The sequence below is a fragment of the Lactuca sativa genome, chromosome 3, assembly GCF_002870075.4.
Source record: "Lactuca sativa cultivar Salinas chromosome 3, Lsat_Salinas_v11, whole genome shotgun sequence".
NCBI lineage: Eukaryota > Viridiplantae > Streptophyta > Magnoliopsida > Asterales > Asteraceae > Lactuca > Lactuca sativa.
Window position 1 is genome coordinate 77,222,885 of NC_056625.2, and position 14,723 is coordinate 77,237,607.

Sequence of the window (14,723 nt, forward strand, 5' to 3'; positions counted from 1 at the left end):
ATACTTTAGCACCAAGAACCACAAAATAACCCTCTTGTAGTTACAAACCAAGAACTTTATGGAAATATGTTGTATTAACAATGCATGATTACTTCACCATATGCTATAATAGCAAATACAATGAACTTTATTTGCCATAGATTCATTCAACAATATAAGAGCTATAAAACAGTTAAAATTGTGTGAAACTACAAAGATCTATCATCTCTTATCACCTAACCGAAGCCTAGCTTCAATCAACCTAGCAGTGAATTCTCCATCACTAATCTTGAGCATATCCGACAATGGTACACAAAGCCCTTCCTCAACCAACAATCGATGCCTACGCATAATCTTACCCTCCAAACTATATGAAAAATACTGTGGAAACCTCTTCAAATCGCTTAAATCCCCTTTCATTTCATTCAGAAAGTAGCTGACTTTGGGCTTAAAGTTGTTTTCGATGCTGAACGTTAATAACCCAGGTGATCTCAACACCATGTTAACCACTTCTTCATACGAAAACCCTAATCCAATCAAGAAATCCAATTTGGGCATCAGTGTGCCTTTTACGCTTGAAACCAACAGTAATGTCGTTTGGGAGGTGATTTTATCAGGACCCACGAACCCTAATTCTCTTAGAAATAACAATGCGGGTTTCAATTGATCTTCTACACTGGATATCAGAAGTCTAGGGCACCGAAGTATCGATTTGTGAATCTCAAAGTAAGGGAGACCCACGTCGTTTAACAGGAAATCGAATACGGGGTAAAGATCGGAGTGGGGATCACAGGAGAGAAGCTGAGGGTACATATCGAAGATACGCCCGAATTCCGAACGTTGGATCCCCATTGAAGAGAGACAATTCTCCACGGATTTTAGGGATTGGAGTGAAGTTGATCGGAAATTTGGGTTTTTTTGTAGGGCTTTTGTGGGGTTTACTTTTAGGGCTTTGAGATAGAGAATCTTTTCTCGGAAGAGCAGGCCGGAGTCGGTGGTGACCAACGGTGGTGGTGGTGGTGGTGCGGTGGTACTAAGAACTCCATTTTTAGGGTTTATTGAAGCTCTTCTTAGGACTTTGTGGTGGGTTTTGGCAAGGTTTTGAGGCGATTGAGGAGGTATTGAAGCTTGAGGAGGGACATGAATGAATCTAATTATCATCTGATAGTTGTTTGTGTGTGTGCGTTTTCAAAGGATGTGTTTCAACGAAAATAGAGAGGGTCGAGTCATATAAAATATCATTTTGGTGAAGCATTGTGAAGTTATTTGAAGTTAAAGGGTCTTTCTGTAAATTCATACATCATTTTTTTGCTGCAATATTGTGAAGTGGTATGAAGTTGAAGGGTCTTTTTGTAACTTTCATAAACGAAAACATAATAATCGGTTTTCTTTACGAAGCCATTCAATAAATTAACTTATCCTTATATCCTTTTAACGCATATTTTGTAATACAGCAGTTTGTTGCAGTTTGATCCATGTATTATTTGAGTTTATTTTAAAAAAATTAAATATAAAATTTTAACAATTTGAGAAGTTTAAATTATAAAAAAAATAAGAAAAAAACTTAAATTATTAAAATTAATAAGGCTTTAATACATTGAATACATTACATATATAAATCATTTCTAATAAATACCTTATATATTAAATGTGGAATTTTAATGTAATAAAATGAAAAATAGAAAATTAAAAATTTTTAAAAAATACCATTGTCCAAATGAAAGAGAAAATGACATATGACAAAAAAAACAATTATTTATTAAGAAGGATTAATGATTACATTTTATTTTTATGATAAAAAGCTATCAAAAAATAGAAAAATGCTGAAACATCTTCATTTTTTTTTTGTAAAATAACACAAAAAACACGTATAAAGATACAAATCAACATTATCATATTATCCCAAAACGTCTTAAAACTCATAACAATTCATTGAAAATACTCTATCAAATTGCAACAAGAATCAATCTCTAATCATCGACAACAAGATTTTCCATTTCACCCACAAGTTCATCATCTGAAGAACATCCTAACCCTAACTCCAACTCCCTCAAACAACTCATCAAACCATTACTCGCATGAACAAAAGCATCTGAATTCCCCTTAATCTTCTCCACTTCCACCTGCATTTCACCAACAAAGCTCATCATTTTCTCAGAAGCACCTCTAATGGCAGAAACTTCTTGAGGGGGATAAAGACACGCTCCAATCTCATCCACCTGCAATCCCATACTTTTACAAATCACCAACAACTTCTCTAAAGAATCCACTGTTTGAACACTTTCATTTTCAGTTTGTGGGTTCTTGAGTAGACCCGTGATTGACCGAATAATTTCTTTGATTGTTGAAAGGGTTTCAGACACAACATTGATGGCTAATTCTGCAACCTTCATCTCTTCTGGTGACAAATCACTCCCTAAATCTCCCTCAGATGAGTTGTCACTTTCGTGTGCATCATCATTCTGGGGTTTTGAAACCTCATTGGAAGTGGGTTTTGAGACCTCATTGATAGTGGGTTTAAGCTCCTTCATCTCACGAAGAACATCTTTTACGGAAACTGCAATTTGAGTCATGGATCGGCCTATGGCAGTAATGTTTGTTCCGGGAGTCTTTTTAAGAGCAGAACACGCATCCCAAACAGTGCCTACAATCTGAGGAATCGAAAGTTTATGTGCTTTACTGTTGTTTCCTGCATATTTGACACATATATTATCAATAGAGATGTATTGAATATGTGTGTTTGTAGAAGAAGGAATGGGAGATTACCATACGAGGCAACGGATTCTTTTAGCAGCATAAAGCTGCAATCGATAACCTGTTTAACAGATGCATGGATGCAAGCTGAAAGGGTAGTTCCTGCACCGATCTTACTTCCATGTGAAAGCAAAAGGAATCCTTGTAGCAAATTGGAATAAGACGCCATGGTTTCCTCGAGTGCTTTTGCATCAGGCCCTTCTCCAGTCCAAAGCATTCCAACTTCACAATCGTTAAACAATTTATGTTCAATAAATGAAACCAAAAGTCGAAATCTCAAATCCAATTTTGAAAATTTGAGAGAAGAATGGAATCACCAGTAGTGGCCTGTTTATAGAGATGTTCGCCCAATTTGACGACGTCATCCCAGCTTCCTTTATCGAGCGAAGACGGCGGAGTTTGATTCAAAACCTAGAATCAGTTTCTGATGGTGATCAATATAAAAAGGATTTCTGAATCGAAGAGCTCCGATTTATTTGAAATTGTTGGTGATGGTAGAAAGTAAATCATACCTGGAAAGTTTCGTGGATGGTGTTGAGATGGTGGACTAATAACTGGTTCAGCCGTTCTTTGTCTTCTTTGCTCATCTTCTCTTCTCTTCTCTTCTCTTCGGCTCTCTCTCGGCGTTCTTACGGGGGTTTTGGGATCAGGAAGTCAACATACACCAAGAACCCTCACACAGAGACTAGGTTATGGCTATCAATTTGTTTTGAAAATAGTTGATTACTAAATTATAAATGTTACAAAAATTCGTCTCCAAACACTTTTTTTAATTAAAAAAAATTGATTTTTATATATAAAACAACCAAACATTTCTAAAATATTAAATTGAACTTGGTTTGGGCGATTTGGTCAAGTAAAAGGGGAATCTATATATTTTACGTCGGATCTGTTGTAATGTTATTATGTGGAAAATAGGTATATTTTTTTATTCGGTTTTATGGTTTTGCAAGATTGGTCACATAATTTTACAAGATATACCATTAGAACATTCTAAAAAATAAAAATAAAAATCAGCTATAATTATTAAATGATATGCAAAATGATGTTCTTTGTTTGGATCCCAGTTCCATTAGGTTGTTTTTCAAGTTTGATTACAACAAAAATCAAACAAAACATAAATCAACCCAAGCCAAACCGTGTATTTTATTTCCTTCAAAAACATGGTGTTGAGTTTCTCAGTTTTTATTTATATATATCTTTTTTCTCAGTAATATATAGGGCCGACAATCTTAATCCAAACCCAAGCTGGTAATTAGTAGGTTGTGTTGATATTTTCAATTCATTTGATTGAATAAATCAACCCATCTAACCTATGTAATTAAATGCACTGGTTGAGAATTAAAATTTTCAACATGTTTACAAATCAATATGTCTAAATTTTTTAAATGGGTGTTTAGGAGTGTTTCCCACCACAAAACCAACTCAAACACACTTTAAAAACTTCTTCTTAAAAAGATCATGAACCAATAAATACTTTTTACCAAAAGCACTTTTAAGATGAAAAAACATTTTCAAGCACACACTAAACATATTTTAAGTTTAGTTATTTAGTATTATTATTTAATTGATTACTATATCTTTTGATCATTTTTTATTTATCAGAAAACAAAAAAATTGGGTTAGTAACCGTTATTGAGAGTCGAGTTGATAAAATTGAAAGTTGAATTGCGTATAATTTATGAATTAAACATTTATAATGTTTTATGGTTATAAATACTTGATTTGTGTTTGTATGATGAAATTTATGATTGTATTATTTTCAAACTTTAACAACTGTTATATAGTTTTAAGTTTTATATAATTTTATTTTGATTTTAGGGAATGAATCCGGGTTCAACCTCAAAACGGATCAGCCGATTGAATAGAAATTTTCAATAACCCAAAAGGCATACGAGCCCGATCCACAACCCCAAGCTCTTGTATACGCGGGATGCCAAAATTTTGTCCCGCCAAAATTCTAATTCTCTTTATAGTTACTCATCAATTCTTCTTCCCGTGAATCTGTTTCATTTTCTGTGTGAGTAATCCTGATTTGTTATTTATTTCGCCTTACAGTTTTCTATAATTTTGTAAAATTAGGTCACAATAAACACAGAGATCTGGGTTTTTTATCCTTCATCTTCAAGAGATAATCATGAGCGCCGTGAATCTAACAAATGTTAGTGTATTAAACAATCCAGCGCCCTTCCTTAGTCCTTTCCAGTTCGAAATCTCCTATGAGTGCTTGCTTTCTCTCAAAGACGGTAACTTCATATCCATCTAAGCTACTTCTGTTTACATATTCCTTTGTTACCGTTCTTTTATCTCGAATCGAATCGAGGAATTGTATGTGTTTCGATGAGTTTCATGTAGTTTTTGGATTCCTTTTCATGAATTTCTGTTATTTGAACTTATTGATTTGAGTAGAGATCAATAGAACAATTATTAGCTCGAGTCTCAAATCATGATTTCTGTTTCAATACCTGATTTTTGGTTTAATTTTGTTTTCACAGATTTGGAATGGAAACTTACTTATGTGGGATCTGCTGAAGACGAAACCTATGATCAAGTTCTCGAAAGCGTCCTGGTTGGGCCAATTAATGTTGGGAACTATCGCTTTGTCTTTGAGGTAACCCTAAAATTTCGTACTTTTTTGTTCTGAAATCATCGAACTAAATCAAATCCATTTTTAGGCAGACCCTCCAGATGCATTAAAAATCCGTGAAGAGGATATAATCGGTGTTACAGTTCTGCTATTGACATGTTCATATCTAGGACAAGAATTTGTTCGAGTAGGATACTATGTAAACAATGATTATGAAGATGAACATTTGAAAGAAGAACCTCCACAAAAAGTATTGATAGATAAAGTTCAAAGAAATATTTTGGCTGATAAGCCTAGAGTCACAAAGTTTCCCATCAATTTTCACCCTGAAAATGAAAGCATTGAGCAATCTGAACAGCAGCCTAATCATTCACCTGAAATCGAGAATGAACAGGAAGAACATCAACAGACTGTTGCTTCACCTCAATTTGAAGAATTGAATCCTGTTAATTCTGAAATGAAAAGTATTGATGGAGAAGAAACAGGAACAGATTTGTTGCAGGATCATCAGCCTGCTGTGGTGTCTGCTTGAAAAGTTTTCTCATTTTCTTTAATTGAAATTTTTAAAGTTTATGTTTTTCAAGAACAAAAGATGTGATGCTTATTATGGTGATATTATATTTAGATATCTTATATTTTATATCTTTCTTTGTCATTTGATAGTTTGGTGCTTTGTGGTGTTTGTGAAGTTCTCATAGGTGTATTTTCTTTATCAGTTGCATAGAGAAAGTTGATTAGCAAATAAAATGTCGAGCAACATGAAACAACTTAGAAATCTAACCAAATCATACAATTAGAAAGATTTGTTGATAAATGTTCGCATTATATGATGTACATTGTATTTATATAATTGCAATACTCAATATAGAAGTGTGCAAATGTGAGTAACAAAGTAGAGTATCATTTGTTCTTATAATCAACATGTTATGTACCATTAACAAATAACAAATAATACATTCTACAAAAAAACACATAACAAAACAATATCATCATACATCTAAATACATTCTTTCATCTTTCTCATTCCCAATCACTTCCCAATCAACTTAACAGTCCATGCACCACCAAAGTAAAGCCCCAAAAGGGGTCCCGCCAAAAGCATTTGAGTCAAAGGATCCGTTGATGGAGTCACAATGGCAGCTGCAATCACAGCTCCAACTACAACATATCTCCATACTGATAACATCTGATTACCAGTCACTAATCCAACTTGCCCTAACAGAAGTTGTATAACTGGAACCTATAATTCATAAAAGTCAAAACCACCATGTTTGACTTTATAAGTCAAAGTAATTGTAAAACAGAGAAAAAGGTGGGTTTCGTTTCGTTTTACCTGGAAAGATAACCCTGTGCTGAACATGAGTACTAATATGAACTCGAAGTATTGGTCAATTGACCATAATGATTCAACGACTCCTTCTGCATAATTAACGAAGAAGTTTAAAGCTGCTGGAGTGAGAACGATGTAGGAGAAGACGATCCCTGTGTAGAAAAGAATCGAGGATCCAAGAACAATTGGGGCGAGAAATTTTCTTTCGGATCTTGTTAATCCAGGTAGAACAAAAGCTATGATTTCGTAAAGAATCACTGGGCTTCCAAGAAGAAGACCACAATACCCTGATACCTGTATACAAAAAGACAAAATTAGCCTCGAAAGATGGAGCTTCAAAATGGTAATGAAATACCCAATGGTTATATGATATGACCTTTATGGTTGTAAAGAAGAATTCTCCAGGAGCTAATTGAAGGAATCGAACACCTTGTGTTCTAACTGGAGCTTCAAGAATCATGATGAGATCTTTTGAGTATACAAAGCATCCTAAAATAGCAGCCCCCACTGCTAAAACTGACACAAAGATTCTCTCTCGAAGCTCTTCAAGATGATCAAAAATGGTCATTTCTTTGTCTTCAGGGAGGAGTTCTTTATCTGGGTATAGAAAATTGTAAAGGGCACTTTCGGTATTTGGATCATTGTTTGCGAGTTCATCTTCTTTGATGTCATCGGCCACCTCTATGAATATAACAACAGAAGAACTATTAATCAAACATTAAACTTGCTGAATAGCTTACTAATTAACAAAACAGATTCATAATTCACGCAAAAAAGAATGCAATCTACTAATTCAGTAGTTTCAATAGATTAGGTCAATTGACCAATACTTTGAGTTCATAAATCCACATAACTTAGAATCTTAGATGGTAAAAATGGACCCGTTTACAATAATTATTAATTAACTGTAATATTGCAATTGCATCCGTAATGCAATCCTTAAAACTATGTTTGGAATATATTAAATCTCATAAATAACAAAATTCAAGAAAACATCATTCGAGTAACAAATGAGTCTGTCATCAAATCATGATAAGATAAGATTGTTCCATACCTTACAAATCAACTAAAACTAAATAACGAAGTTATTAGTAGTCCACCTCAAGATTCATGTACGAAAAGTCACCAAAGGGATTTCGCAAATATGTTTGAATATGAAGAAAAAAAACGCATAAACTTGATTGGGTAGATGTTCAAATTAATCAATCAAGAAATCCGAGGATTCAAGTTTCGTTATCGAACTTACCTACTGTTCCAGTACCCCCGATTCCAAGCCTTTTCTGCATCTCCCGCACATCTTCAATGGCAAAGCAAACAACTTTGCTGTTCTTTCTATGTCTTTTACTTGAGATACTCAAAGGGGTTTTTCTTTGGCTGATTTGCAAAGAAGTTGAAGGATTTGTTCTTGAGTTCACACAGCTGAAGCAGTTGTTTGTGTTGAGATGAAGATTGAAGATGAGGGCATTTGTGCTTCCCATTTTTCTTGATGTTTTTGGGTGGAATTTCGATTTTTTATTTTTCTGGGGTTTTACTGAATTTTGGGTTCGTATAATTTGTTGGGAACGATTCTGATGTGATGACTGGTCCTAAATTATACACCTTTGGACTTTGGTGACCGTCTAACCGATATTTTTAACCGGTGCATGTTAGCAAAACAGGTCTGGCGTTCTAATCGTGCGCTTGATCAAAAAGTGTTGATAAACCATTTTTCTTTGTTCCCCTTGTATTTTGAAAGTATGGACCACTCACTACCTCCAAGTTTCAGTTATTTCTCAAATTAAGGGTCAGTTTGATTTTTTTTAACGGCGAGCAAATATTATTAGCACAAAGAGAAAAAAAAAAGATTTAAGCGAGCAACTCAAGCCTTATTACAAGAGAAACACAACATAGGAGACATACACCACATATACCTATCAAGATTACATGACTTAACCTTATTTTTTATCCAATTAAACTTGCTCACACTAATATCATCTGCCATAAATATTACTGATCGTCTTTCATTTCTATAGACTAACACATTTCGAGCTTTCCAAATCACCCAAAATGTGGAGTAAATGAGAGACATTTTCAGCTTTTTGATTCTTTATCACTTGTCTTTTGATAAGACAGAAAAATGTTGCGTCTAGTTTTATTTTATTTTATTTATTTATTTTTTTTGAACGACAATCAAGACATTAACATTAAAACAAGAAAACACAAGGACATAGGCAAGGAGCTTAAGTCGATACGAAAAGTGTTTAAATTAGGCGACAAAAACCAAACGGACCAATCAATCGAACAGAGTTTAGATCTATTTTTAATCCAATTAAAAATAGAAATGTTAATATCGTCTGCAAGGATTATGTGGTTTGTGTTTATATTTTAGAAATTTTTTGAATTTAGAAAAATATGGAAAACAATAATTATCGGTTTTTAAAAATTTCTCTTGTGACCATGGATGTTCGCCTGCAGTTACTCTAAGACATGAAACATAGTCTCGTGTTTGCAGCGAGGGGTTATTTGGTGCGCGAAAGTTGGTCCAGAACCGTAGTTAGGGAGGTTCCATTTCCAAAAAAAATATCGTATTTATCCAACTTAAAATCTAAATCTCATATTTACTCTTGTTAACACTTCAAATATCATATTTGCCCAAAATTAGTTTTTAAAGTCTTTTAATCACTTTTTATATTTTATAATCATCTTAATTTTATATATATATATATATATATATATATATATATATATATATATATATATATATATATATATATATATATATATATATATATATATATATATATATAATATTGACAAAAATACCCTTCAATATTAAAACCCTTTTTGCCATAAACTAAATGTACCAAACTACCCCCCAACTATCCTAACCCTTCTTTTGTCACTTACATAGAGAAATTTCTCCGACTCATTAGACACATTACTAGGAAGAGGTAAAAGTTCTTCTCAAAGGGTACCAAGTTGCCAAAATCTTGTTTTGGTAAAGCTATATTATCTAAATCCCATTTAGAGCCACTACGTCATCCTTTTCTACCGCCACCACGACCACCATCATGAATCAGCATACAATAATCAAACAGTTGAATTGTAATCCAACAAGTATAATAGAAATTAGATAGTTTTAAGTTTCTATGACCAATGTTTCCCTTCTTTTTGATATATATATATATATATATATATATATATATATATATATATATATATATATATATATATATATATATATATATATATATATATATATATATATATATATATATATATATATATATACTCCAATGTTGCATATGCTAAAAAATATGCTTATCTTTTACTTTCTTCCACAAGTACCCTTCTTTTACTTTCTCAAGTAAAAAAGATAAATTTTGAAACGACGGGAAGAAACTAAAAAAAATATTTCAAAGAGATTATTTATCGAAGTAAACTACTAGAACAATGTGTAAAATTTAACCTGAAGACTACATCACTGAAAGGCTTACATATGAAGCTTCGTTTCATATTGCAGTTGTAATTATTTACATAAAAGCCCTTGTTTAACCAACACATTGAGAAAGAAGACAATTAGAACAACTCAAACTTTTTGACATAAACTAGGAGTTCATTGAAATCAAGAGCATTAAATGATATGATTTGTATATTCTTAACACCAAATTGTAGACATGTGTTGTTTAAATTTTATATACTATTATCTTGCAACCACTAACTGTTGCCTCAAATGTGAGGTGGTAGCCACAACATGTTTTTTTGCCTTTACCAATCTACGAAACACGATTATGCAATTCCTTGTTAGAACCTTTCCCTCTATCGCCCCCACTACCATGAATTCATGTATCGAAACCATTTTATGCAATCCTACTTAAGTCTATCCCTTTTTAACCCACATATTGCCCTTGAGAATCGGAGTTCAATAAATCTCACTCTGGAAATGACATCCAGATGGAAACCAACTTAGAATCAAAAGAAGCTACTTGAATCAAGATATTAAACAAAACCGAAGATATCGACTGATGTCTTGAGGCTTAGAGAAGATGAAGTTGACGAATATCGACGACTTTGGTTGTTGTTCCAGTTTCAGAAGACATTGATGTATGTAAATCTTTCAAGAAGCTTTAGTCCGGTTAGGGGTAATTTGGTATATTTAATTTATGACACAAAGGTTATTGAAGGATAATTTAGTCATTTATTTATCTATTTATTTTTATAAATTAAAATGATTATAAAATATAAAAAATATTAAGAGACTTTAAAATATGATATTTTAAATGCTAAGAAAAATAAATATGATATTTAAACTTTAAGTTCGACAAATATAATATTTTGAAGCTTTATATATATATATGAGGTTCAATAGAAAAGCATAATTAACTAAAGAACTAAGGTTACGGTCTTTTTTTCAACATTTAGAGCTTATTTTTTTATATATAAAAACAAAAAATATAGAAATTCATAACTTCTTATTGTTTTTTTCCAATGATATCAAATTCGATAAAAAAATCATCAAATTCATAGTGTGAATCTGTGCAGATTCACAGTGTGAATCTGTGCAGATTCACAATGTGAATCTGAATTCACACGGTAAACTCGAAAAATATATAATTTATTTTTTAACATTCATAATGTGAAGTTATTAATTTAGAAATTTTTTGTTTTTTTGGATAAATAATAATCTTTAAAACTTGAAAAAAAATTGTTTCCTTAGAGAACAAATAATTATGGTTCTCTATTGAACTTATATATATATATATATATATATATATATATATATATATATATATATATATATATATATATATATATATATATATATATATATATATATATATATATATATATATATATATATATATATATATATATATTGCAACACCCCGATTCTCAGGTATCGCTTAAATAAGATTTATTTGGTTAAACTCTACTGGACGAGTTGGTTGACCTACTCGTCGAGTAGCAGCTGGATGAGATCGCGTTTTAAATGACCTACTTGGTGAATCCATGTTGGAACTCGGCGAGTAGGAGCTGGCAGTGGAAACCCTAAATCTCGGGGTTTGCACCTCTATTTAAAGGAGACTTAGCCTCCTTTGGCCTCTTTGCAGTCTTTGAGAGCCTCTTAAAAACCTAATTCGTGTGTGTGTGCCTTGGTGTGGTGTTGAAGCTTGGAAAAGAGAATCTTGGAGGAAGAAAGCTAAGCGTGCAAAGGAAATTGAAGCAAGGAAGGAGTGGGAAGCAGGATTTACCTCAGCTAGCATCCTTTGGAGGTATTCCCTTTTTCCCTTTTTGTTGAGTTTCTAGGGCTTTTATGGATTTTCAAGTTAGTATGATGAGCTATGGGCTAGATCTGAAGTTGTAACTTCAGATCTGGACCCTCCTTGGATTCTAGAAGCATAAAGTCACAATCTTGGTTGTGGTTAAGGTCCCTCTTGAGCATGAAGTTCCATTAAGAATTTAAAATAGACATTTAGAGCCTTTATAGCCATGCATGCACGTAAAGTTTGCAACTTTACGTGATAAACATGCCCTAGAAGCTTGGATCTATGAGTTGGAGCCGTTGTATGGCTCAAAATATGTCTGTATAGGAAAAAAGGACTGAATGGACTCAATGAGTCACATGAAGATGGCCGTGAACTCGACGAGTTGGATGAATAACTCGGCGAGTCCGATGAAGATTGCCATAAACTCGACGAGTTGAAGAACAACTCGGTGAGTCGGATGAGTTTTCTCTTGGATATGTATGAGTGTGCATCCGTCGAGTTGCAAGGAGGGAACTTGATGGGTGGCCTTAAAGTTTGATCGAGAATCAAAGGAACTCGACGAGTCACTCCAATGACTCAGTGAGCTGGAATGTACTTCAGGGAACTCAGCGAGTAGCCAAGGGTACTCGGCGAGTTAAGGTCAACATGGACTGTTGACCTTGACTGAGGACTTTGACTTTGACGAGGGATTGACTAGTGGGTTATGGAGTACCTTATAAGGTTAAGGACTTATGAGTATGTTGTACTATCATGATAGGTGGTGGAGCCTATGCCAAGTGATCCGAGAGTTGGAGTTTACCTTTCGTGTCGACATCTGCGAGGTGAGTTATCCTCACTATATCGATAGGGTCTACGGCACCAAGGTCGGCCCTTTAGTTGTTATTGTTATAGTATGTTACATGTGGTTATGATATGTAAGATCGGAATTGGGGTAGACAATATGTTATGCTCTTATGATCCGTAGGGGTTGGTATGTTAGTGACCTGCTAGGTCGGTACTCTAGTTACAGGAGTATTCTTTGATTGATGATCAGTGTGACATATATGTTTGATGTTTGTATATGCCTGTATATGATAGTATGCGCACATGGTTATTTGCTTATGGTTGGGTTGAGGCGGTCCTGCTTTGTGCTGAAGGCCAATATACCCTATGAGCGGTCCGGGGAGACTGTAGGCCCATGTGGCGGACCAGTCATGCCGAAGGCTCGGGATAGATTCAGACAGATTGTAGGCCCGGTAGGGTGGTCCAGTCAGGCCGATGGCCCAGTATGCATGTTGATTGATTGATTATTATTGATATGGTATTGTCAGTGTGGTATTCGTATTTTGGGGGTAGCTCACTAAGCCCTCGGGCTTACAGTTTTCAGTTTACTGTTTCAGGTACTTCAGGAGATCATGGAAAGACGAAGGCGTGACCGTACCGCTCCTCCTCCTTATGTTATGATTTTTGGGACACTCTGATGGAAAATGAATTGAAAACATTTTGTAAACAATGTTATTTGGTTTTTATTTATGATTGAAAAAGTTTAAATTTGGTGTAAAATTTATGGATCGATAATATACATTACAGCCCCACCTAAATTTAGGTACTAAACCTATAAAATATGTTGTTTTAACTTAGTAAATATACCCAATTTGGTTTTCACTTGTTAAATATACAATCCCCGATTACATTTCTTTCATCCATCATCGTTTTACCATCCCTATTTTCTTTCCTCCATTAACGTTTATTACTTCACCCAAGTAAACATTATTTTTTCCCACTGTCACGAAGATCTAAGATAGTCAAATATTATTGCTTCCTTATCAAAACTATTGCGTCGATCTTGAATCTACATCTTCAATTGTTAATCGTGAATCCCCTAACCGCAATCTTTATATAGTAAAACAAAGTATTTTCATAATGTTTAGTACTAAGCTTAGGTGGGGCTGTTATGTATATTCACTTTTCTCATATATATATATATATATATATATATATATATATATATATATATATATATATATATATATATATATATTCAATGACATTCAAAAAAATAAAATAAAATGACTACTATACTTTTTAATTTAGCTTTAATATTTAAAATAATTAATTAAAGATCAAAGGCCCAATAAATTAAAACTAGTGGTGTGAATTCAGATTATTTTTAGTCTTTGGCACAACAAATACCTAGCCCATATCCAAAATTACATTACTTGGCCCACGTGGTTTTCCTCAATTTATTTCACTTGTATAAACATCAAACCTACACATTGCTTAGTGAAATTGATTCCCAATGAATATTGCTATTGATCAATCTTTTTTATCTGAAAAAATTTGGAACCCAATTCCTTCTTTTTACTAAGCCTTCATTAAGCTTGTTGAATGTCATGGGCTTCATGCTGGATTATTTATTTATTTATTTTTAAGAATAGAAAAAAAAATATAACAACATCCAATATTTGTTTCTCCTATTAGTCTCCTATTAGATTGTGACTTGTTGCTTATGAATTTTGAAACTACTTAAGAATTATGTGTTTAAATATCCTAGAGCATCTTTAATGAGATCTTTTTTGACATGTCAAATATTAATAATCAACCTCAAATAGTGTTTTTTTTAATTCTTAATTTTTATTTTAAATAATTAGAGTGAATTGATTGTTCTACCAATAATACAAAAATGGTTTGATTCTATTTTTCTTTTTCTTTTTTTGTTTTATGTTCACAGTTTACCACAATTCAACATCAACAAACCTCGAAAATCATATTATAGGGGAGTTAATATGTTGACGATCGTGCCTCCATCATGGATGGAATGATTACATCATAAAGATGACCTCAAACA

The 14,723-nt window shown here is 33.2% G+C and overlaps 4 protein-coding genes across 4 annotated transcripts; 1 reads left to right on the forward strand and 3 right to left on the reverse strand.

Annotated features, from left to right (window-relative positions):
- Nucleotides 1–55: 55 nt before the first annotated feature.
- On the reverse strand, nt 56–1,209 carry LOC111912591 (transcription termination factor MTEF1, chloroplastic). Its single transcript, XM_023908335.3, has one exon. It carries the CDS (start codon nt 1,138–1,140, stop codon nt 202–204), a length of 939 nt encoding a protein of 312 aa, XP_023764103.1. The 5' UTR covers nt 1,141–1,209; the 3' UTR covers nt 56–201.
- Nucleotides 1,210–1,850: 641 nt separating this feature from the next.
- LOC111912592 (uncharacterized) lies at nt 1,851–3,442 on the reverse strand. Its single transcript, XM_023908336.3, has 4 exons — nt 3,246–3,442; nt 3,051–3,144; nt 2,746–2,955; nt 1,851–2,668 (listed from the first exon to the last, which is right to left on the reverse strand). Exons 1-4 carry the CDS (start codon nt 3,318–3,320, stop codon nt 1,950–1,952), a joined length of 1,098 nt encoding a protein of 365 aa, XP_023764104.1. The 5' UTR covers nt 3,321–3,442; the 3' UTR covers nt 1,851–1,949.
- A 1,177-nt stretch (nt 3,443–4,619) lies between these two features.
- On the forward strand, nt 4,620–5,962 carry LOC111912594 (probable histone chaperone ASF1A). The gene is made up of 3 exons (XM_042900196.2): nt 4,620–4,979; nt 5,229–5,344; nt 5,409–5,962. The coding sequence occupies exons 1-3, from the start codon at nt 4,871–4,873 to the stop codon at nt 5,850–5,852; spliced, it is 669 nt and encodes a 222-aa protein (XP_042756130.1). The 5' UTR covers nt 4,620–4,870; the 3' UTR covers nt 5,853–5,962.
- A 243-nt stretch (nt 5,963–6,205) lies between these two features.
- Nucleotides 6,206–8,219, reverse strand: LOC111912593 (sec-independent protein translocase protein TATC, chloroplastic). Its single transcript, XM_023908337.3, has 4 exons — nt 7,897–8,219; nt 7,027–7,331; nt 6,654–6,944; nt 6,206–6,560 (listed from the first exon to the last, which is right to left on the reverse strand). Exons 1-4 carry the CDS (start codon nt 8,126–8,128, stop codon nt 6,351–6,353), a joined length of 1,038 nt encoding a protein of 345 aa, XP_023764105.1. The 5' UTR covers nt 8,129–8,219; the 3' UTR covers nt 6,206–6,350.
- Nucleotides 8,220–14,723: the final 6,504 nt, after the last annotated feature.

Bases quoted from the DNA above. Each gene is read 5' to 3' on its own strand.
- LOC111912591 (XM_023908335.3), bottom strand. From the start codon at position 1,140: ATGATAATTAGATTCATTCATGTCCCTCCTCAAGCTTCAATACCTCCT.
- LOC111912592 (XM_023908336.3), bottom strand. From the start codon at position 3,320: ATGAGCAAAGAAGACAAAGAACGGCTGAACCAGTTATTAGTCCACCAT. The intron at 3,145-3,245 runs GTATGATTTACT...AACTGATTCTAG, and splicing joins CCATCCACGAAACTTTCCAG to GTTTTGAATCAAACTCCGCC. The intron at 2,669-2,745 runs GTAATCTCCCAT...TCAAATATGCAG, and splicing joins AGAATCCGTTGCCTCGTATG to GAAACAACAGTAAAGCACAT.
- LOC111912594 (XM_042900196.2), top strand. From the start codon at position 4,871: ATGAGCGCCGTGAATCTAACAAATGTTAGTGTATTAAACAATCCAGCG. The intron at 4,980-5,228 runs GTAACTTCATAT...TTGTTTTCACAG, and splicing joins CTTGCTTTCTCTCAAAGACG to ATTTGGAATGGAAACTTACT. The intron at 5,345-5,408 runs GTAACCCTAAAA...ATCCATTTTTAG, and splicing joins ACTATCGCTTTGTCTTTGAG to GCAGACCCTCCAGATGCATT.
- LOC111912593 (XM_023908337.3), bottom strand. From the start codon at position 8,128: ATGGGAAGCACAAATGCCCTCATCTTCAATCTTCATCTCAACACAAAC. The intron at 7,332-7,896 runs GTAAGTTCGATA...TTATATTCATAG, and splicing joins CGGGGGTACTGGAACAGTAG to AGGTGGCCGATGACATCAAA. The intron at 6,945-7,026 runs GTCATATCATAT...TTTTGTATACAG, and splicing joins TCTTCTTTACAACCATAAAG to GTATCAGGGTATTGTGGTCT.